This window comes from Heteronotia binoei, chromosome 15, assembly GCF_032191835.1.
Source record: "Heteronotia binoei isolate CCM8104 ecotype False Entrance Well chromosome 15, APGP_CSIRO_Hbin_v1, whole genome shotgun sequence".
NCBI lineage: Eukaryota > Metazoa > Chordata > Lepidosauria > Squamata > Gekkonidae > Heteronotia > Heteronotia binoei.
This window is the reverse complement of record NC_083237.1, coordinates 21,143,804-21,167,715: the sequence shown is the minus strand read 5'-3', so window position 1 is coordinate 21,167,715 and position 23,912 is coordinate 21,143,804. Positions and strand designations below refer to the sequence as shown.

At 47.8% G+C, this 23,912-nt stretch overlaps 1 protein-coding gene across 1 annotated transcript in view; it reads right to left on the bottom strand.

The window, feature by feature from the left end:
* Positions 1-23,912, bottom strand: part of SETD1A (SET domain containing 1A, histone lysine methyltransferase) — a 31,966-nt gene that overhangs the window by 1,700 nt on the left and 6,354 nt on the right. The window contains exons 4-17 of the mRNA XM_060256688.1: positions 23,146-23,416; positions 22,919-23,025; positions 20,855-21,075; positions 19,677-20,745; positions 17,013-17,912; positions 16,638-16,817; positions 15,270-15,357; positions 15,054-15,187; positions 13,924-14,005; positions 11,599-11,886; positions 8,599-10,047; positions 6,605-6,774; positions 4,203-4,313; positions 3,458-3,577 (exon numbers count right to left, since the gene is read on the bottom strand). Coding sequence (XP_060112671.1) covers positions 3,458-3,577; positions 4,203-4,313; positions 6,605-6,774; positions 8,599-10,047; positions 11,599-11,886; positions 13,924-14,005; positions 15,054-15,187; positions 15,270-15,357; positions 16,638-16,817; positions 17,013-17,912; positions 19,677-20,745; positions 20,855-21,075; positions 22,919-23,025; positions 23,146-23,416 — 5,190 coding nt within the window. The remainder of the gene's footprint in view (positions 1-3,457; positions 3,578-4,202; positions 4,314-6,604; positions 6,775-8,598; positions 10,048-11,598; positions 11,887-13,923; positions 14,006-15,053; positions 15,188-15,269; positions 15,358-16,637; positions 16,818-17,012; positions 17,913-19,676; positions 20,746-20,854; positions 21,076-22,918; positions 23,026-23,145; positions 23,417-23,912) is intronic.

Sequence of the window (23,912 nt, the reverse complement as noted above, 5' to 3'; positions counted from 1 at the left end):
AAAAATGTGTGAGCTGGAGGCTAAATAACCGTGAGCTAGCTCGCACTAACTTAACATAGAGGGAACACTGATCAGGGTGTGAGCAGGGAGCTGGGCCAGAAGGCCTGTATGGCCCCTTTATGATCAGTAAACCAGATAACACAAAGAAAGACAAACAAACTGAGCTGGCAGAAAGCGTTAGAATACCAGAACAGAGAAGAACATAAGATAAAACACTAAGCTCAAGAACAGGCTTGGAGAAGAGGCTCATCAGATTTGGCACCAGGCGAATGTTAAGTGTGGAGAGCAGAGGTGCTGAACTCATTTGTTATGAGGGCTGGATCTGACATAAATGAGACCTTGTTGGGCCAGGTGTGCCAAAAAATGTAATGCCAAGTAGTGGAGATATAAACTTTATGAAGGACACAAACACAATTAAAGATCTTTTAAAATTTGAAATAAACCATGCTTAAAACATTAGCACTCTTGCAGTATTTTAACAGTCTCTGATAACTGACACCTCTAGCTGTGAATTATTGCATCAAAAACTGGAGACAATGTCTGTGCTGTAGTAATCTTGAGTATGCTGTTCAGGTGTTGTTCAGATGTGTGCCTGTAAGTTGCAAACCTACTTTTGACTAATCGACATTCATTACATAAATCTCATGGTCAATGCTTTGAACCTAAGACCCAGGGGAAAACATGAAGTGGCTGGGCATTGTGAGCTTTTGTATATAAGTTGCTTCATGTGTTGATCAGCCCATGGAGAGAACAGAGGCTTTGCTCTGTAACTCCTGTGCGACTGAGCAAACCTGGCAAAGGAAGCTGTGATGCAGAAGGAAGCAAGAGAGAAGGAAGCAGATGACAGTGAGTTGCTTGGGGGCCTGATCCAGCCCTCAGGTCACATGTTTGACACCCCTGGTGGAAAGCATTTTGGGTTTTAGGCCCCACAACAGAGAAGGTCCTGTTGCAGCCACCCACTACACTTCACAAACTGAGGGTTTTCTAATGACACAAGAGCATGGATTATAGCAGGGACGAAAGTTCCCCTTTCACAGAAAATGCCCTGCTTTCTCCAAGGTTTTTTAAAAAAAAGAGAGACTGGAATGTATTTTCCTGGGAATAACTCAGACCTCCCAACCCAAAATTGAAAAGGATTTTCTGCTAGACTATCTCTATAGCACCCTCTAGTGTCAACTGGCTGCATATTTTTCAGGGTATGCAAACCTGGTACCAAAAGGGAAAGTGTGCTCTTGGTAGGTAAAGTCACAAATTCCAGGCTTTCTTGAACATATGAAGCTGCCTTATACTGAATCAGACCCTTGGTCCATCAAAGTCAGTATTGTCTACTCAGACTGGCAGCGGCTCTCCAGGGTCTCAAGCTGAGGTTTTTCACACCTATTTGCCTGGACCCTTTTTTGGAGATGCCAGGGATTGAACCTGGGACCTTCTGCTTACCAAGCAGATGCTCTACCGATATAGGAGATTGTTTGACCAAAGAGTTCATTTTATTCTGACCACAACTCTAAGAGGTCAGAATGAGAGACAGACCTAAGGTCACCCAGCAAGCTTAATGGCAGAGTGAATATCTGAAGCTGGTCTCACCAGGTGTAATCTGACACTCTGACCACTGCATCACACTGCCCATGCCCATAACTGTGTTCCTTTTTACTGTGCCCACCATACATAAAAGTGCAAGATCTCGCTGCCCTTCTTCAGGAAAATGTGGAGGAGTGGTAGGAGCTTACACTACCAATCTTGGAAGACCTTGCGCTGGATACTGTCTCGTTTCAGGACAAAAATGCAAGATGCTCTCCCAACCCTTTAAAGCCCTTCAACATGCTTTTGAATCGTTTGCCTCTTCCCCTGTGGTCCCTCCAGGTAATATCTGCACTGAGCATCCTGACTGGAATTAGATCACTGCCGAAGATCCAGGGAACAAGGCCCTGGTCACGGTGGCCTTTGAGTTGCAGAATGAGCTCTGAAAGACTGCAGAAGTATCTGCAAGCCCTGCTTATGTAGGAAGGACTTTAGGAGCTGAAACTAGCTGAGCAGTACATTTCCTACTGCTGCAAAGAGATGTTTTTTAAAAATACGCTTTTCATCTTCATCATCATCCTTCTTATTATTTAAACTTAACTCATTGTCCCACCCCAGCTCGCACCGGGCTCTGTTCTGGATTTAGTTCCTTCATTCAAATTCCAAGTTGCTTCCATCATTCTCCTTTCCTCCATTTTATTCTCACGACAACCCAGTAGGTTAGGTGGGGAGTGTGTGACTGGCCCTGTGTCCATTCAGCAAGCTTCCATGGCACAAGTGGGGATTCAAACTTTGGTCTCCTAGTCTGAAAGCTCCAGCTGCTACATCACACTGGCCCTCAGCGAATTTGAATTACTGACACAGGCTGCCCCCAAGTGGAGGATGAAGGAGGACTCCACTTGCACCTGCTGGAATGGCCTTGGGTCAGCCATAGCCCTGGCAGAGGTTGTCCTTGAAAGGGCAGCTGCGGTGAGAGCCCTCTCAGCCCCACCCACCTCACAGGGTGTCTGTTGTGGGGGGAGCGGATATAGGAGATTGTAAGCCTCTCTGAGTCTCTGATTCAGAGAGAAAGGCCGGGTATAAATCTGCAATTCTTCTTCTTCTAAAAGTGTTTGAAATAAATGTGGCTCACAGACTGTCCCCTCTCCCATGCTGAACCTAAATTTCAATGACTGAATATGGGGGCCTTTCTGAGCACTGTCATCTACGGCACAATGAAGGCCTCTGACGTTGCCTTGTGATTATGGAATTGCTTCCCCTTAGAAACCAACCCAACCTAAAATGCTCTTCAAAGACACTCAAAGACCACCACCCCTCTTTTAAATCTGACAGGCTCTTAGGAGCTATGTGGAAAATACTATGAGTCCTTCAGCAGTCTTAATTTAAATCTGTAAGGGATATAAGGAAAGGAAAGGTTCCCTGTGCAAGCACCAGTGGTTTCCGACTTTCGCAATGTTTTCATAGCAGACTTTTTTACGGGGTGGTTTGCCATTGCCTTCCCCAGTCTTTTACACTTTCCTCCCAGCAAGCTGGCTAAGGAATATAGGGGTGTAGTAATGTCTGTGAAATTTTAGGCGATTCATGGCATTGTTTCATTTTACATTCAATACTGTTCAGTGTCTGTGGTGTTTTTAACTGTGCAATCTGGTTTCACTTAACTGTTTTTATAATTTTGTTTTGTTTTAAATGTTATATGGCATCCTCATTGCTTGGCTTTTAATTGTGTAATCCACCTCGAGTTCTCCATGAGAAAGACAGACTGAAAATGAAGTCAAGTGACTAAATAAATCTTGTTTTAAAAGCAAGTGTTGAAAGCAAGCTCAGGACAGGTCTTGAATGACAGAAGTAGAGTCTTTGTCATGATTGTGGCACCCGTGCGTGAGGCGCCAAGACGGCACAAATACAGCCCTTTCCTTGGCCTCATTTGACTGCTGCTCACCTGTCGGATATTCTGACCCACGTACTCGATGACCATCTCGTCGGCAGCTATTGGCTCCATGGCAAAGAGGCCCCACTCGTGAATCCGACTCCGGCCAAACCGTAGCTTCTTCTTGCGGAACTACAGGGAAGAGAAGGGTGGTCAAGACAAGAGCAAGGGGCAGGGAAAGTGAAAGCCTTGTGGTTTCGATCAAGCAGCATGGAAGCCCAGGGCTGCACATGTGCTGTTGTTGCCAGCAAGAACAACGTTTCTACAAGTCTCTAAATTTAACGTCTTGTTGAGTTCAAAGTCATTAGTCACAAAAATCTACTCCTTTATCAACAAGAAATGACATCATTTTAACCATCTGGGGCCCTTTTGGGAAACTTGGGAGTCTGCTAAACATGCAAACCCACAGGATAAGTGGACAGGCTGCAGCAGTTAACGGGACAGAAACTCAGTTTCTCAGATATCTCTACAACATCTCTAACCCTCCTCTCCCCATGACCCACTTTCACTTCCAATGGCAAGAGTTCTCGTTCCTTAAGGTATCACACGAATCATAAATTGCTACAGTGGAAGCAGACCTGCCTGAGTAGCCCTGAGGGCCAGTTCTAGGAAGCCTCAACCTTTTAAATGCATGCTGGGCTGAGCCAGATGCCTTAGTTTTCCTAGGTACCCCACTTCTTCCCCAAATACAGAGCAAGCATCTTCTGCTCCACTCTTTTCATTCTCTTCAAATCAGCAGGTGGGACTCGTGTGCTACCTTCAGTTGGTTCAGCTTCAGAAGGTCGCTATCAAGGACGGCAACAGAACCAATGGCACTCAGCAGACGCCGCTGCTCGGATCGCCGCTCAGACAGGATGCGGTTAGTGCCCTGGGAAGGAGGGAGGAGCTGGTTAAAAATGAGTGAAAGGAAACTTCGGCCTTCAGTGGGAAACCACAAGTGATCTGCGTTGCCTGGTGACCATACTTAAAAAGACACCACCCTGAAATTCCAGCAATAGGTTTATCTAGCTTCATCATGGCTGCATGCAGCAGGGTAAGCATATGCTGCTACAACAAAAAGCATTTTCACAAATGGCAACAGAATCTACGTTCCTCATACCTATAACGCTGAACGGTAGGATCACCTTGACCAGAATGTGCATTCAATATTACAATAAACCGGGACTTTTTTTGTAGCAGGAACTCCTTTGCGTATTAGGTCAAACACCCCTGATGTAGCCAACCCTCCAAGAGGTTACAGGGCTCTTCTTACAGGGCTTACTGTAAGCTCCAAGAGGATTGGCTACATCAGGAGGGTGTGGCCTAACATGCAAAGAAGTTCCTGCTACAAAAAAAGCTCTTCAATAAACAATTCTGTCTGCTACACACGTTACCAGTGTTTTTAAAAAAGCTCTTAGCATCATCTGTAAAAACAGCTAGAACTCTGCATGAACATGTATCTCGAGAACCACTCAGTGCCAACTCTGCCATTTCTCCCTCCTATTAGGAGAAAGCTTTTAAAATGTATTCACCAGCTTGCCAGTTTCCTCCCTCCCTTTCCTTCAGAAGAGAGCAAGAGTTCAGGAGCACCTTAGAAGACTAAGGAAATTTGTGACAAGGTAGGAACATTTGTGACTCACTGCTCACTTTTTCAGATAGCATATCTAAAGCATCTGAAGAAGTGAGCAATGACTCACACCCTGCTGCAAATTTTGTTAGTCATTAAAGACATTAAAATCAAGTTTATTGTTACAGTCATTGACCAGCACACTTAATCAATTCATACAAAGCACTTAACTACAACATGTGGAATAAAACCATCAGAAGCATTCATAATATTGGGTATCTGTGACTATAACAAAAAAAAAATAGGATAAACCATCCATAAAATTCATTCAAAAATTATACAGAAAGTTAAAACTTAAGTCTGTCTGCCTTGTGTTTTACATTCCTTGAGGACCTGGGCACAGAATCTGGCCACCTGTCTTGTTTGTCTGATGGTTCTTGTTGGGCAGGAGGTAGTCAAGTTTAATTTTATTTGATCTACCAGGAAACCGTTCTAACCATGGACTTATAGTCTCCATATGGATCCCTCTATGGTGTAAGCAGTTAACAAATATATGTTCAAGGGAGTCCTTTTCACGCAGGGGTTTAAGGACTCTTTCTGGACTCTTGCTCTCGTCTGCTGCTGCAGACAGACTATCTTGATTTTCCTTTCCTTTGACACTCTTGTGGGACCTTGCAAAGTATACTGGCAACACAGCTTTTCCTGACCTCTCAGTATTCTCCTTCATAGGAGACAGACAGGAGGGTAAAGGGGAGTCCCCCTAGACAGAACAGCTCCTCAGTAATAGTCTGGTCACTTGAACACATGAAACTGCCTTGTACTGAATCAGATCTTTGGTCCATCAAAGTCAGCATTGTCTACTCAGACTGGAAGCAGCTCTCCAGGGTCTCAGGAAGAGGCCTTTCACATCACCTACTGCCAGATATTTCAACTGGAGATATCGGGGATTGAACCTGGGACCTTCTGCATGCCAAGCAGAGGCTTTACCACTGAGCCACAGACCCTCCCATAATGTGATGCAATCCAACATATAATGTACATACTGCTTCTAGGGTACAAATAAATGAAAAGCACTTTGCCAGGGATATTAATGATCCAAAGCTATTGCTGGTTTCAATTACTGGGCAAATCTTTCTGGGTTTTCAGTGCACTTGCCAAAGTTGCGTTGTTTCCTGATACCCGGGGAATTGCAAGAGAACTGCAGAACTGAGCTTTCCCAAAATTTCAGCTTGCTGATTAATGCAAGTTTTTAGGCATTATCGTTATGAAATACACTTCAAGGCAGGTAAGAACTGCCTGCTGGAAACTTAAGAGGCTAGAAGAACTGCTGAAGAACGTTTCCCATACCCAAGAGCAGAAATTCAGTGTCCTGCCAAGCAATGATCAGCAGAAGTAAAATAAATGATGCAAAACAATGAAAATGGTATAGTAAGAGAATCAGGCAGATTTTGCTTATCTGCCAAATTCATAAAAGGAATCCAAATGCAGCAGAACTGGTATTATCTTGGGGGAGAATCTGCATTTTCCTTTTAGTCCAGGTATACACATCAAACACAGCCAAAATAAGCAGGCTTCGTTGCTTGGGGGAGGGAGAATCACATTTCGGATTTTACCTGTATGTCAGCTGGCTCCAGCTGCTGCACGGTAGCCGGGCAAATGTCAAGGTACTTGTCCTTCTCCTTCTTGCTGATGTGGTAATACCCCTCGCTGCGGGCACAGCCTGTCTGGTGCTCCCGCAGGTCTGATGACTTCCGTTTCCGCTTGGGGTTTGCAATATTTGTGAGTGGAGGCAGGTGGTTAAGGAGAAGAAAAGGACATCCCATGGGGAGGGCAATACAAGAACCTGCACGAGTGCAACGTAATTCTTGAAGCTGAGCCAAGAAAGCACCTTTCCCTGTTTAGAGTCAGATTCCAAGGGTGTCATTCCCTTTCCCTAGAAGAACCATAGAATCATAGAGCTGGAAGGGATCTCCAGGGTCATCTAGTCCAATCCCCTGCACAATGCAGGAAACTCACAAATACCTCCCCTACATTCACAGGACCTGCATTGCTATCAGATGGCCATCTAGCCTCTGTTTAAACACCTCCAAGGAAGGAGAGCCCACCACCTCCCGAAGGAGTAGGAAGTTCTTCCTAATGTTGACCGGAAACTCTTTTGATTTAATTTCAACCCACTGGTTCTGGTTCTACCTTCTGGGGCCACAGAAAACAATTCCATGCCATCCTCTATATGGCGGCCCTTCAAGTACTTGAAGATGGTGGTAATATCATCTCTCAGCCTCCTCCTCTCCAGGCTAAACATGCCCAGCTAGAACTAGAATTCTTGCCTCCTGGAAGGAACTGGATAACGCGCCTCTCTCTATTACTCCAACTTGGTCTCAAAATTAACCAAGCCACTCCAGAACCAGAGGGACTTGAAATATTATTCAATTTACTGGGCCCTGAATTTTTTAAAATTACTGAATGTTAGAGGTATTGGACAAAGGGAGATTTGACTCTTGGAACCTTATACCCCTCAAATCATGTCGGCTCTCAAAGCTAGCTTTTCTACTGCGGACAAACATGGCCACCTTCCAAAACTGTACCTTAGGAGATTATTTTCATACCTCCTACATTTTGATTTAGACCATAAATCCTGAGATTTTCAGAGGGAGCCCCCTGAGAATGATGACGACAGCAGTTCCACACTCTGCCAATCACTGCAGAACTGGGCTGTTCATGCACGCACAAACACACACACATTCAATTTTGCACAATCCCAACAACTGTGAAAAGCCAAACACTAGGAGCTTGAGCAGCTGCAACAAATAACGGCCACCCCCATCCACTTATGACCAAACACTGCTGTGCCCTGGAGCCTCTACGCCTCCCCTTTGGTGACTCTGTAAAAGACTCAATTTTCACATCATCATCTAGTTATTAGAACTCGAGGGTTTTGCATGATGAATATGGCACTGGCTCTTTAAAGTGCAGGATTAGCAGGACCCTTTCTTCTCCCCCCCCCCAAAAAAAAAAAAAATACTCAGGAAGGATGGGAAGTGCAAGGGCAGACCTGTACAACTAATAATTCTCCACTCTTGCTAGGAAATAGTAGGTTGGGGGGGGGGGGGGGGAAGAGAAGCCCTAAGATTGTACTCAGAATATTTAGAACCTCCCAAACTACAATTCCTAGGACTCTTTAGGGCGGTGGTCCCCAACCTTTTTGGCACCAGGGACTGGTTTTGTGGAAGACTATTTTTCCATGGTGGAGCTGTGGTTGAAAAGGCAGCTTCTGCAAGAGCTCTCTCAGCCCCATCCACCTCACAGGGTGTCTGTTGTGGGGGAGGAAGGTAAAGGAGTTTGTGAGCCACTCTGAGACTCAGAGTGGAGGGCAGGATATAAATCCAATGTCTTCTTCTTATTATTATTATTATCACTACATTGTAATATATAACGAAATAATTATACAACTCACGGCCCTGTTGCTAACAGGCCACGGCCCGGTACTGTTCCACGGCCTGGGGGGTTGGGGACCCCTGCTTTAGGGCATCACAGGATCATTAAAGCAATGTAAAAATGATTCAAGCAAGCAAGCTTGTAGTGCAGATGTTCCCCACAGGAAGGATATTAGTGTGGTGGACCCAGTGGGTGTCATTCAGCCAGTCTGTGCTGTTGTCCTCGTGCAGCAGGCGCTCATAGGTCAGCCGCAGGTACTTCATGTCCTCCAAATCCAGCCCCGAATTCCAGATGTCATACAAGATGGTCATTTGTTCGAACTCGCTCCGTGTCTCGAAGACAGGAGGCGGAAGAGGGGTCTGGGCAGGGACCCGCTTATGCGAGTGGGAGCGGAGGGATCTCCTGCGGATCTCCCCTTCGTCACTGCTGTCGGCGCTTTCCTCCTCCTCCTCTTCTTCATCCTCCTCGCTCTCTGAAGGAAACAGATCCTCGGGCCCAAAAGGCAAGGGTCCCAAGTCTTTCATGACCTCTTCCTTGAACAAGTGGGGATGCTGCTTTTTGGCCTGCTGCTGCTGCTCTGGGAGAGCTGCCTTTGGCTTCTCAGCTGGCAGGGAAGGTGGTGGGGGCAGTGCAACCAGGTCACCGACCTCCGGTTCAGCTTTCACCTCGCTGGAGTCTGCCACCACCTCCTCCGGAGCCTCCAAGACCTCCCCCAGGGGCTCGCTGTACAAATCCACCCGCAACGGGTCAGCAGAGGCCAGCAAGGGCACCTCGTCCGGCTTGCGGGGAACAGTCACTGGTGCCACACGGACAGCCATGGCATAGTTATGCTCCAAAAGAATGCTGCTGACCTCGATGGACTGTGCAGAAGGCAGCGGGGCCTTAGACTCCTCGGCCTCATCGGAGGTCTCAGTTGCCTCGGAGTCTTCACTGCCTGCGCCAACGGGCATCTTGAGAGCCACATCCGCCAACACGGCTAGGTTGGGTTGATTTGCCAGCTCGAGGAGGGAGGAAGCGCCCATCCGCTCACGCATGCGCAGTTTGTCTTCTTCCGGGGGTGGGGGCACCCGCGGGGCCTCCGAGCTACGGGAACGAGAGCGGTTCCGGGACCGACCACCCTGTGGCAGCTCGTCCGACCAACATTTCACCAGGGAGGCATGGTCAGCAGGCAGGTTGCTGATTGTTTTTTGGCTGGCTTTGGGGGGCTCCCGCTTCCGGCTGGGGGTGACCGCCGGCCTGGCGGGGAATGTTGTGGGAGGCAGGGGGGAGGCAACTGGAGGTGGGATATCTGAGGCTAAGGACACTTGGGGTGGTAGCGTGGGTTCCACAGGCACTAATGGGAGTTGTGCTTCCTCTGTGGGGGCAGGGGGAGGAGGAGGGGGTGGAGGCAGAAGAGCAACAGGAGCCAGGTCAGGCAGCTTCTCCAAGACCCCTTTTGTTGAGTCGTCCTCACCAGGAGTAGAGAAGGAGACTGTTTTCCGGCGTTTCTTGGGTGGTGGCAGCAATGGGATAGGCGAGGAAGGTCGCTCTTCTGGCCGAGATACTGTTCCAGCATCCTTCTCTGGTGGTGGGGCTGGTCTGCTCTCCTCCAGAGGAGCAGGTTTCTCCTCTGCTATATGACCTGCGTTAGTGAGATAAACTGGGTATTAGATGTATGGACCTGAGTGGATTGTTATGGTCTTGAGCTTCTATCAGTGTGCTGAGAGCAACCCTCACAGTCTGTACTTGCTTGATCTATCTCTCCCTGATCGACTGGGGCAAGGACGGGTTGCACCTCAGTGATAAGAGAACACGCTCTGACCACAGAAAGTCATTTGGGATCTCAGAGAATCTCATGGGTCAGGGCTAAAAACAGGCCACTGCCTGGCTGGACCAGACACCGCCAATGTTCCCTTCTAAGCTGTGGAAGTCTTGCGAGCAAAAATTCTACTTTGTGAGCTCCTGGCATTAAAGTTGTGAGTGAGCGATTTGGCTACTACATCTATCAGTTTGCTCTGGGGCCACCCTTCCTGAGTTAAGACAAAAATGGGTGAGCCAGAGGCTAAAAAACTGTGAGCTAGCTCATGCTAACTCAGTTTAGAGGGAACAGTGGACACCACTATGCCAGATGGACCACTGGCTGGATTTAACACAAAGCAGTTTGATTTATTTGTGTGAAGAGTCATTACTGGCTACTGAGAGCCACACCTGGACATGCCTGAACCTTCTGCATGGACAAGCAAGCCCTCCAATGTACAAACCATTCTACTGCTGACAAGGAGTTCCCAAATGAACTGGCAGCAAGCATTTGAAAATAATTATTTTCAGTACGAGTACTGACAGAAACTGCTGATGGCATCCCCCTTCTCACACAGGAAAGAAAGCGTCTTCTCAGACGATACCTGCTATTACCTCCCCTCTCCCAAGAGCCAAAGAAATGTATGTGTTTGGACAGGTTAGCAAAAAAACGTATATTTCTTTGGGTTTCAAACAGTGCGTTTCTTATCAGACATCACCTTACCGTTCCTAACTCTGGGAGAAAGTTTCAGATGGTTCTGGAATAGAATCTAACTCTCTTACTCAGGAAGAGCTCCCATTAATCGAGTAAGGTTTCCCTCAACTGGGTGACAGCCCAGTTTTAAACAGGGGCTGGAACAAGCCCTTTAGTTACCGGAGGTAGCTAATGCAACCCAAGATTAGCAGCGGTTAAATCTCCAGAACAAAGTCTGAATTCAGTGGCGTCTTTCATAGATATTGGGTGTGTTCCTGGTCCTCAGGTTTGCAAAGTTATGCATGACAGTACGTGGTACAACATGTGACCAACAAAATTTTATTCAAGGCAGGGTTTTTTTGTAGCAGGAAATCATTTGCATATTAGGCCAAACCCCCAGAGCTTACAGTAGGCCCTGTAAGCTCTCAGAGGATTGGCTACATTAGGGGTGTGTGGCTTAATATGCAAAGGAATTCTTGCTACAAAAAAGGCCCTGATTCAAGGTATAGGCTTTAATGTGCAAGCACACACTTCTTCGTTGGTCTGAAAGGTGCCACTGAACTCAAACTTCGTTCTGCTGCTTCAGGCCAACATGGCTGCCCACCTGGATCTATGTTAAATCTCCAGTTGCTGTCACTCCCACCCACCCTGGCAATGCTTATGTGGCTCCTCGGCAGGAGAGGCAATGGCCACGCATCTCACCTTGGACCCCCCCTGCTTCTGGTTTCTTCTTGACCACCTCAGCATCAGTTGCTTGCTGTGCTCTTTCTTCTGGGCCCAGCAGTGGCTTGGCAGAACAGCTGTCCGTGGCTGATTCATCCATTTCCTCCATGCTCTCAGCCTCCTCCTCATCCGATGAAGAGGAGGAAGATGAGGACGACGAGGAAGATGAGGAGGAAGAGCTGCTCTCAGAGTCAGAAGTGCTGTCGCTGTCCTCATCAGAGTCTCCGTAAAGAGAACACTTGGAGGAAGCATCGCTGTCAGCTTCGTCTGGAAAAGAGGGGGGAAATCTATAAATTGAACAGCAAGATTCTTCAATGGTCGGGGCTCAAGAATTTTGTTCTCTGAGAATCTCCCTCAAGCTTTCATATATATTGGGTGTGTTTCTGGTCCTCAGGTTTGCAAAGTTATGCATGACAGTACATGGTACAACATGTGACAAAATCCTAAGAGGCCCAAAAGTCATTTGAAGAATGATTAAGAGTGGGGCTTCACTGACTAAGAAATGATTAAGAGTGGGGCTTCACTGACTAAGGAAAACCAGAATTATGCAAAGCAGAAAAACTGTGCAAGAGGTATTCTGCACATTTGTTCACCCTACATATTTATGTGCTGAATTTAGACAGTCTGGGCTATGACTGCCAAGCAAATCTCCCACATGCCATCCACATCATACTACTGCAACGCAAGTCACTCAGCGTGGCCTTTGAAAAACATTCAAAAGCTTGTTAGGGCAAACAACATTAGCAAGGTTGCTGAAGGAAGCTGTTACCGTATTACTGGTTTTCAGAGTGTCACTAGTTGCCAGTTCACTGATTATTATGACTGTAAAGCCTGAAACCAGGTTGGGACCAGAGGACTTCAAGGATCGCCAGCTCCCCTGTGAACCTCTTGGGAAACTAAGACCTTTGCCCTGCTTCCAATGTCGTCCCCTCACAAGTGAGGCGGGTGGCTACCTGAAACAGGACTGAAGTTCTCTGGAGGCTTCCCCCCACAGCTGTTCACCTTCTGCCTGCTCTTCTTACTTGCAGATTCCAGACTAAAAATGTCTATTTATCCAGGCTTTTTCCCCAGGGTCGGTCTGAGCAATGGGGCCACCTTCCTCCTACCCTGACCTCTTCTGATCCTATATGCAGGATTTATTTCCTTGATTTCAAACACACTGAACAATGTTTGTTTTGAAGATTTTTAAAGTGGATATATGAATTACTAAAGTTCTGTTGCCTATGTGGAAAGCAGAAAGCCAGAAAATCAGACCGCGACAAAAAGACTAATCCTTTAGAAGCAATACATTTAAAGTAGAATACAGCATATATAAAGTGAACACTTAATGCATACACATAGGGTTATTACATAATGCTGCAACACTTCACCATCCTACAGGTAGAGAGAAACAGTCTCAAAGAACAAATCCCAAGCGCTCCAAAGCAATGTAATAATCCAATGTCCCTCAATCATTAGGTACTTGCATGCGAAGCAGAACGTTGAAGTGGATCCAAACCATTGCAGCGCAGCAAAGCGTTGATCCACCATTGATTAACTAATTATCCATTAATTTTTTAATAAACTGAAAATGTACTTCCAATTCGTTAATGTATTTTTTAAAAATAAACTGAAAAATAAGTATTACAGATGAAAGGTGCCCTCGCAGACAAGACATTCTCTTACGAAGAAGGAATGCCTCTACTGAGATGGTACCCAATGTAAGAAATACATGTAAATATAAGTTTTATTCATATTATTCATATGCAAACTATATGCAATATTTAACCAACAAATAACAGCAATTAATAGTTTTTCAGTCGGGTGAAATCCTTAACTGGGACAGTGAACCTAAAAAGCAAATCCCTACTTTAAAATATCAGGACATTAGTAAGTGGAACATACCAAGGGTGAAATTATTTGTACAAAATTCACACCGGGCCACACTGAACATATTCTGTCCCACAACTGGTGATGAGCAGGGATGGCAGGAGTGCCTTTTATTTTTACACCTACTCAGCCTGTTTGTCTGATTCTCAGCATCACTGCCCATCCACATGGTGAAATGTCATTTCAAATAGGCCAGGTCGGTGTCAGAAAGAGTCAGGCAGGGTAGTTGATTCCTGCATTTTATCAGGTCAGTCAGTCTTCCAAACCTAGTCAATGTGTGGCCAAACCCAGCACAGCACCTGAACAGCCAGCCAGCACTGTCAGAGACAGTTAGGTTACAGCACATTCTTGTTCTTCTCCCTGCACCCCCAGGAGCAGGACTGAGTATCACCCAAATCCACTACACAGTATCAACTGAACAGCCAGCAGAAATACCTTCTGTTTCCGCACCCTTCATTCTACGTTCTCTGGTACCTTCTTCCTCCTCTTCTCTTCGCCGTTCTTCCTCTTCCTCTTCCTGAGAACAACAATCACAGACAGTTTTTCAAATGCTGGATCTTTCAACGCACCAAGGTGTATTGAAAAAAATGTTCGGCGGACATGAATTTTTGCATCACAGAATAGCGGGAAGTATGCAGGAAGACCAGCCCAAGAAAATGAATTTAAAACCTACTGGGCTCCATCAGTTAATGGAAAGGATCCCCTTCCTCGTGCTGCCTCAGAAGCACAGTTGGGGGCAAAGGGCAGATTGGCAAGTAGATGCTATGAACGACAAAAAGGTCGGGCACCACGGCTAGCAAAGGCAACCCAACTGTCCAGTGTTCCTAGGGCACTAGGAGGCATTGAAGAGTTGATCAGGGACTATCCGTGGCAATCATAATTTGTTGGGAAATTAAAAATAGGCGACCGGGTTCAGGATGACAGGACAAAAACGAAGGGAACTGTACCACCCTGGCATAGGTTTCCTCAGAAACAAACCTCTTGTATTTGCAATGGAAGCAAAGGGTAATTTAATCACAAGAAGCCAGCAGAGGCAGTCAGCTCAGATGGGGAGGGCTGAAGCAACAAAGGAGTTTAACAACTTCCCTGAACTATCAGGCCAGTGTGGTTAGGATGCTGGACTAGGACCAAGGAGATCCAGGTTTGAATCTATACTTTGCCACTGAAGCCTTCTTTGGGCCAGCTCAGCCAGACCTACCTCACAGGGTCGTTGTGAGTATAAAATGGAGAAGAAAAATGTAAGCTGCTTTGCTTCCCTGAGACAGGGAAGGGTAATGTTTGTTATAAATCTAATTTTGGCGAGTTTACAGAGAGATGATCACTCTTGCTGCTACTTTACCTGGTATTACTGCAACTCTTTCGAGAGGAGGCAGAACTACTCCTTCTGCATTCAAACTACCCATAAATATTGTGAGTGCTGTGAGTTTTGGGGCTGGACTCAGCAGGGGTGGAAGCTTTAGAAGAATATAAAGGAAACCATCTATATAAGAACTCTGGCTGCAAATCTCTGGTGGAACCACAGCATTTTAAATGCTAGAAAGTATCGCCGCAGTGTGACAACTCACCTTCTCAGAAGACGAGTCATCGGATGCCTCCTCCCCTTCGCTGTCCAGGCAGAAGAGCTTCCGCCGTTTCCCTGGGCCCTTGATCCGCTCATCATCCCTCTTGGACACTCTGGGGATCTGCGAGGGCTGCTTATCTGTGGAATTGAAAATAAAATTACATTAGTTTATTAGAGACACCTACAACAAAACTCAAATTTGGGAGACGAAGAAACTTACCCTCCTCATCCTCTTCGGCGGGCGTAGATGGGCGGGGGTCCTTCACTTCACTGTCATCTAAGATTTCAGATGGCTCTTTCCTTTTCACCTGCAACCAGAGAAGCTGTGAGCTCCCTGGGATGAGAGGTATTTGGAGAGAGAGCAGCTTATTCAAGGAAATATTCACACCAGTGCCCTTGAACGTGCAGAGGGATGACCGCCTACTCCATGGTGTAATCCACTCTTTTTGTTTCACAATTTGGAAAGGAAAGATCCCCAGAGTCGTTTCCGACTCTGGATGACGTTGCTTTCATGTTTTCACGGCACTTTTTTTTTTTTTACAGGGTGGTTTGTCATTGCCTTCCCCAGCCATCTACACTTTCTGCTCAGCAAGCTGGGTACTCATTTTACTGACCTCGGAAGGATGGAAGGCTGAGTCAACCTGGAGCCGGCTACCTGAAAACCCAGCTTTCACTGGGATTGAACTCAGGTCGTGAGCAGAGTTTAGAACTGCAGTGCTGCAGCTTTAACGCTCTGCGCCACGGGGTTCTTTCCATTTACATTTGGACCAGGCCTAAAAAGCCTTAACCACAAATGAAGTGAAGTGAGGCAGTGGAAGGTACTTGCACCCAAGGGGTTTTTCTTTAGCAAAAACTCCTTTGCATATTAGGCCACACACTCCTGATGTAGCCAATCCTCCTGCAGCTTACAGTAGGCCCTGTACTAAGTGCCCTGTAAGCTCTTGGGAGGATTGGCTACACCATGGGGGTGTGGCCTAATATGCAAAGGAGTTCCTGCTACAAAAAAAGCCCTGCTTGCACCCCTTCAGCTGCAAGTTTACATTGCTGAATGCTGTCCTGCGTTTAATGGCTCCCTGAAAATACTGCACAAGCACACCAAGGGCTGGACAATTTTAATTTAAATCAGCTACAATTTTATAAGCTCCACATCTTTTTCTTACTTTTTTAAACCACTGTTTGCTGTTATTAATTGTAGTTTAGGATCCTGCTTTCTGCTGTTCTAGATTATTCCAGAGACTGTACCTATTTTAAATTCTTACAATACTTTTTGTTGTTGCTGTTGCTGTTTAGGTAATTTGGTGATACTAACTGGCTTGAATACCACATATAATAAAAACACAATGTACCCTTTAAAATAATGATAAATAAACCTGTGACCCTGTGAACAACTCCAAACTAAGCTGGCTCACAGCCCGATCTGGCTGACCTCCAAGTGGGGCCAAATTAAACCTGATCTCCAGACGACAGAGAATTCTCTGGGGTGAAGCAGTAGCTCCAATGTGTGGACTCTGTGGCATCCAGTCTCTGCTGGGCTCCCTTCCCAAGCCTCCAGGGCACTTCCCAAGCCAAAACTGGCAGCCCTCCTCACCTTGAAGGATGGGAGCCTGAGAACTCCTCGAAAGCCGGTCCCAAAGCCAAACCCCTCTAGGCCACCACCTGTACCGCCGCTCTTGGCCCAGTCAACTAGGGACAGCAGGGCAGGGTCTTTCAGTTTGGTCCTGTCCTTCTCCTCCTCTTTGACTGGCTGCTTAGCAGTACTCTGGAAAGGCTGCGGAAAGCAACACAGAGACATTAGTGGCAGCAGACAAAGGAGATGGGGCTGGGGAAGAAAAGCAGCGTGCTCTGAAACAATGCACATGGTGAGAGGGTAAGCATACAAAGAGGCTTCTGGCTCAAACTTCCTGGGACCCCACATCCCTCTCAGGTCTGAGGGGGTCTCAATATCTCCCCTCCCCCGTGTTACCTTGGCTTTCTCCTCCTTGCGTTCCCACCACTTGTCAAAAGTGCTGAAAGCCACGTTCTCCACCATCTTGCGATTGAGGTCCCGCTGCATGATGCTCTTCATCTCCTGCATGAGTGTAGCCAGGACACTGTCCACCACTGAGGCATGGGGGTCCTTGGGAAGAGGTGGGGGTGGCGCCACTTCCTCCTGGTACCCCCACTGAGCCGACCGGAAATCCAGAAGGCGCTGTGGGGGTGGCAGAGGGGGCTGCTCCGAGGAATGCTGCTGCTCTGAGGCGCCCACGGCAGATGGCTGCTGCATGAACAGCTGGTCTCTCTGGAAGTGGTGGCCCCCCTGGTCCATCAGGTAGCCATGTCCGTAAAGAGGCCGGCCGCAGAAAGAAGCTGCCTCCCGGTGGTAGGAGAAAGGGTCCTCGAACTGCCCTTTGCTCTGACGGAGCTGCTGCAGGCGGCTCAGCATCTGAGTCTGCATCTGGAAGGACATGGGCATCCCTCCCCACTGGTTGCCCAGGCGGTTCATCAGCTCCATGGAGTTCACAAAGTCGTAGATGTGGGGGGCTCCTCGGCCCCCGCCGACCACGCCCGCCCGCCCCCGGAAGTCCGACAGGCGGTGCGGGTGTCGCGGCCCAACCTGGCCATAGGTGGACAGCGAATGGGTTTTGCCCGCCAGGTGGGGAAGGGAGACGGACATGAGAGGCTGCAGAGGGTAGGCGGGAGGTGGCAGTGGTGGTTCCGGCCGGTGGTGAGGAGTGAAAGAGGACACGCCCAGTGGTAAGTGGCCCAGGGCTGAGGGCATCATGGAAAAATGTGGTTCCGATACTCCTGCCACAGGGGTTGGGGGCTCCACCTCTGCTTCATCATCTGAGATTTCCATGTCTTCACCTGACGATTGCTGAGATGCCTTGGGATGAAAGAGGAAGACAGCAGATGGCAGAGTGAGACAACTCTTCAGCTCTTGAAAAGATACCTGTTTCCCTGACTATTACCCAGCAACTTCCTTCTGCAGTACCCAGCCACCTATTCCCATTCCTCACAAACCACCCCCTCACCAGCTGAGGAAATGGTGTGGCTCACTGGTACAGCATCTGTTTGGCACACAGAAGAGCCCAGGTTCCAATACCAGGCACCTCTAGTTAGAAGGATCTAGAAGTAGGTGAGGTGAAAGACCTCCGCCTGAGACCCTGTAGAGCGGCTGGCAGTCTGAGCAGACAATACTGACTGCGACGGACAAATCTTCTGATTCGCTATAAGGCAGATTCACGTGTACACCACCTGTTCTCCTCTTTGCGTCCTCTACTGTTGTATCACCTCCCTTTCTCAGCTACATTAGAAATGTTCACCTGTTTCAAAGTCATACATTCTTTAGCCTACATTTCTCTTGAGAAAACAGGGGTTATGTATAGACCATGAAATTCAGCAGCATTTTAGTCAGGGGTTTCCATATATGTGTCACAACACACAGAACTTGCCTACAGGAGGCTTGCTTTTATTTATTTCTTTTAAAACAACAATGTTCCTTGCCAGGGGCAGCCAAACTTGCTTAACGTAAGAGCCACATAGAGTAAACATCAGACGTTTGATAGCTGCAAGACATGAATGTCAGAAGTTTTGAGAGACACAAGGCAGGAAGGAAATAGATGGAGGAGGGAGAGAGAAGTGGAAAGAAAGCAACTTTAACTTTAAATGCATTTTCCAAGCTGCTGGCTGGCTCGGCGAAGTGATTTAAAGATAGAAATGCCTTCTCCAAGCTGGATGACAGGGAGGTGGGGGCTATGAGAGCCGCACTGTACGTGTGGAAGAGTCACAGGTGGTTCCTGTGCTGCAGTTTGGCCACCCCTGTTCCTAGCCCTTTCTGGCTGAGCAGAAAACCTTAAAACAGTCGAAACTAGCATCTAATGATATCCAAGGTGACTGACAGCTCCTGTTGTCAGGCAGCAAATGGGATTTCTTCCATCAGTCTATTTCCACAGCCCTTCATTTGTGCTTTCTTGACACCACAAGAACTACAGACTCCCTCCACCCAATATTTCCGAGATTTAAACCACAAAAATCTTAAATCTGCAGGAACAACAACAAAAACCACTTTTTTGTCTTGGTGGCAGAAAGTGCCATCAAGTCACAGCTGACTTATGGTTTTCAAGGCAAGAGACATTCAGAGGTGGTTTGCCATTGCTTGCCTCCGAGTCATGACCCTGGTATTCCTTGGAGATCTCTCCTATCCAAATACTGGCCAGGGCTGACCCTACTTAGCTTCTAAGATCTGACAAGATTATGCTAGCCTGGGCTATTCAGGTCAGGGCCTTTTTGACTTAAGACATCCAGTTTACATGTATGTAACCCTAAGAAGATGATATTGGGTTTATACCCTGCCCTACACTCTGAATCTCAGAGCGGCTCACAATCTCCTTTACCTTCCTCCCCCTCAACAGACACCCTGTGAGGTGGGTGGGGCTGAGAGAGCTCTCATAGAAGCTGCCCTTTCAAGGACAATTCCTTTGAGAGCTACGGCTGACCCAAGGCCATTCCAGCAGTTGCAAGTGGAGGAGTGGGGAATCAAAGGTAAGAATCCATGCACTTAACCACTACACCAAACTGGCTTTCCATTAATGTAGAGAATACTTGATTTTTTTTAAAAAAATGCAAATCCTGAACTCGATTATCTTACCCTGTCTTGCCCATTTGCTTTGGGGGATTCGGCTCCAGGGCCCATGTCCAATGCAGGCACCACATCCTCAAAACTGACCGGAAGGGGTGGGGGTGGAGTACAGGGCCCATGCGGCTCTGACCCCTTGGGGGGCACTCCCTTCTCCTCCTCCTCCTCTTCTGTGTCTGAATTTAGAAAAGAGAACTTGGACCTCTGCTCCTTCAGCAGCATCTCAATGCGGGAGTCCAAGCTGCTGTGCTGGGCAAAAGGGACACTCTCGTTGGTCGTCTCAGGGGCCGGAGAGCCCGACCGAGCCGGCGAGGTCTGCATTGCAGGAGAGTGGGACCGATCGTCAACCCCCAGAGCTGCCGACACTGCAGGGCTGATGTTCTCCTTAGGTTCCTGAGCGAGAAATTCCGTGGGAGGCAAAGAATTGGCAGCAAAAGTCTCGGCCGTGGGGAGGAGCCGATAATCCTGGTCCACGGGGTGGGATTCGGAAGGTAAAGAGAAGGGCTCTGGAGTGGCTGCGTAAGTTGGGTAGAGCACACTTGGGGCTGGGAAATGCTCGGCGCTCTGCTGAGCAAAAGTGTGACTGTTTTGAAACTGAGCACTGTCTGATGCTGTCACTGCAGATGAAGAAGAGGAGGAGGAGGAGGAGGAGGAAGAGGAGGAGGAGGTGGTGGTGGTGGTGGAGGCAGCTGCAGTGGTAATGGTGGTGGTGGTGGAGGAAGGGGAAGGATCGTCCCGTTGGGAGCGCTCTCTGTGTCGGGACTGGAAGCCGGAGTCCTCTCTTTGGTGGGAACGGTGAGAGGAAGAGGAGGAGGAGCGCCCTTCCAAAGCAGACGAATGGCGCTGGTACCGGTTGCCGACTGCGGCAGCGCTGCCACCTTCAAACTGTTGACTGAAGGGCGGGTAGTGATGGTCGTTGCTGCGGTAGTGAGAAGAGGAGGAGGAGGATGACGAAGAGGATGAAGAGGACGACGAAGAATAATGCCGCCGGGAGTAGGAGTCTGAAAAACTGTTCTCGTGCCGGCGGGATTTGTATGATGTTGACTCTGACTGGTAAGTAGAGTAGGCTGGTGTCCCTTGCCTTGGGGAAGAAGAAGAAGCTCCATGAGTGCTGTCTCCCATTTAGCTAGCCCCCAAGGGAAGCTAAGTCAAGGACATGACCAAATGACCCCTACTCTATAATGACCTACCTGCTGGAATAGGCAGAATCCTGGGAATATGGTGTCCCTCCCCGAGGGGTGTACGGCGTTCCCTGGGATGACTGCGGTGTGTACTGGCCATAGGAAGAGGGTGTGTCTTGCCGTCCGCTGGAATACGGGGTGTCCTGAGAGCAGGGGGTGCCATTGCCAGGCGTTGAAGGCATTGTATTGCCAAGGTAGGAGTCTGTTGAGTGGCGCCTTCGAGACTCCGACTATGAAAAGGAAAAGACAGCACCTCAGCCCTCATGCAGCACCTTTTAACCTGCAGCTCAAAAGCAGCAGAAGTTGGCTACATGGTGATGCTCATGCTGGCCTGTCTTGAATGCAGGGTTGCCAAGTCCAATTCAAGAAATATCTAGGGACGTTGGGGGTGGAGCCAGGACCAAGACTGTGACAATTGAACTCTAAAGGAAGTTCTGGCCATCACATTTAAAGGGACCGCAAACCTTTTAAATGCCTTCCCTCCATTTAAAATAATGAAGGATGGGGGCACCTTCTTTTGGAGCTCATAGAATTGGGCCCCGTGGTCTAATCCTTTTGAAACTTGGAGGGTACTTTGAGGAGAGACATTGGATGTCATGATGCAAATTTGGTGCCTCTACCTAAAAAAACCATGCTCCTCCCAGCCTCAGATACCCATGGATCAGTTATCTATTATATCCTATGGGAATCAATCTCCATAGGGAATAACGAAGTGCCCAGCAGACATTTCCTTCCCCCCACCCCACTTTCTGATTACTCTGAAGTGGGGGGAGAGCCTCCAAACCAGGGGATCCCCTGCCCCCACCTGGGGACTAGGGGCACACAGGAAACCACAGTGTAACGCTTGGTAAGGCAAAAATAGGAAAACACTGTGTAATTTACAAAGCAAGAATAAATGCAACCACTCTTATTATGCGTTCAGTTCAGTGGAACATCACAAACACAACTTTCAACCAAAATACACAGTGGCTCTTCACTGAGCTCAACATACATAGTCGTTCCAGATCAATATTTCGCAATGCTATACAGGTACAATACCTTGCTGTCTAAAAATGTCCTGTTTCTTGGTAGACGCAAGTGTACCATTTATTCAAGTGTAGTGAGGGTAGCAGTCCTCAGTCCCACAGGTACGGCGACACAGGGCCAAGGTTCCTTCCGTGTTTCATATGCCACTTCCACTGGCCGCCTGTATTTTTTCCAGAATCCGTGCTTAGGCAACAGCTCTCACATAGCTTACATGTCTCATCTGCACACTTGGTTCTCCGAGCTGTTGCCTAAGCACGGGTTCTGGAAAAAATACAGGCGGTTGAAAGTTGTGTTTGTGATGTTCCAATGAACTGAAAGCATAATAAGACTGGTTACATTTATTTTTGCTTTGTAAATTACACAGTGTTTTCCTATTTTTGCCTTACCCTCCTGGGGACTGGCAGCCCTACCAGAACACAACCACTTTATGGCATGGATCTTTACTTAATGCTACAAGGGGAGAACAAAAGTATCACCCGCAGCTTTACTAAAGTGCCATAAGCATCAACAGTGCTGCAGATGCAAAGTACACAAACATCTAAAAGAAGGACCCCACTAGACTGCTTTTGTGGGAACAATGGTGGCAGAAGCCCAGCCAAGTAGATTGTGAATACAGCACCACAGAGACATGGATGAGGCCTAGTGTGGACATTGAAGGGATTGAGGGGATGGGGAGGATGATACCTTTTCTTGTTAGGAGGGGATTAACTAACATCCTCAACACTGAGCAGAAGGGGTGGGAGTGGAGGGCCCATGTGGCTCTGCTTCCTCGTGGGATGGCTTTAAAGGGGGGGAGGGGGGAAGCCATGGGATCCTCCTGCGGAACCCTGAAACTATAATGTGAAGCCTGACTGCAGAATCATTTAACTGTCTAAGGCCAGAAGACCAATTAAATCCAAGACCCTCATCTTCCAAACAAGATTACCCTCTTGCCCCACCACCACCACCACCCAGAATTTTGCACAGCACAACCAAAAGGACAAGTATGCCATGGAAAAAAGGCTGGGGAACCAAATGGCTTTGGAAGATTTAACAGGGTCAACTTACCGAGTCTGCTGGAAACTTCTCATTCAGCATTTTGCCCCCCGTGGGGACAGTCTGAGGCGTATAGGAGCCATTCACAATCAGCTCATAGTACTTCATTCGCTGCTGACCTGGAGGGTAGAGGAGGAAGAAGCTTGTATTGGAAGCAGGCACTGCTGTGAATCAGGGCAGCAAGATCAGAAGAAAGAGGGAACTGGGTCAAGGGAGTGTGGGGGGGGCTTAGCAGCTACCTTTGATGTCAAGCTGGGCATGGATGATGTTGCCCATGACTGAAGTGTTGTGTAGGTTCTTGACCGTTTCCTTCGCCCCCCTTGTGCTGGTGAAGAGCACCTTGGCCAGGCCCAGGTGCTTGCGGTTCTTGGGGTTATAAAGGATCTCAATTTCCTCGATGTCACCATACTTTTTGCACATCTCAGCCAGGAAGGGCTCCTTGATGTTGTCATTGAGCCGGGCAAAGGTCACCTCCTTCAGAGGGATCTGGCCCACATAGAATTCGTCCAGCTGTGGCGAAGACCAAAAGAGAAGGGGTGAGAAGTCACAGTAGGATTCCCACTGACAAGCAAGAAAAAGCATCTTGCCCTAACAGCAGTAGGGAGATGCTTACAAATGTGCTGGCAGCAACAGGCTGAGAAATCAAAGCATAACAGGACAGAGGTTCCATCCATTTTGTCCAGATCTCCAAGGTCCTGCCTCCCATCCTGTCGCCATCCACCAGAACAAGTTAGGTACTTCAAGCTTATGTTCTTTCCTTCCTCTGCCACCCTATTAATATCTAGGGGGAACAACCTTCATTTTCCCTGTACAATCATAACAGGGCAGGGACTGTGACTCGTGGAAAAGCCTCTGCTTTGCACACAGAAGGTCCCAGGTTCAGTCCCTGGCATCTTCAGTTAAAAGGACTAGGCAGCAGGTGATGTGAAAAACCTCTATCTGAGTTCCTGGAAAGCTGCTGCCAGTTTGAGTAGACAATTCTGACACTACTGGACCAATGGTCTGA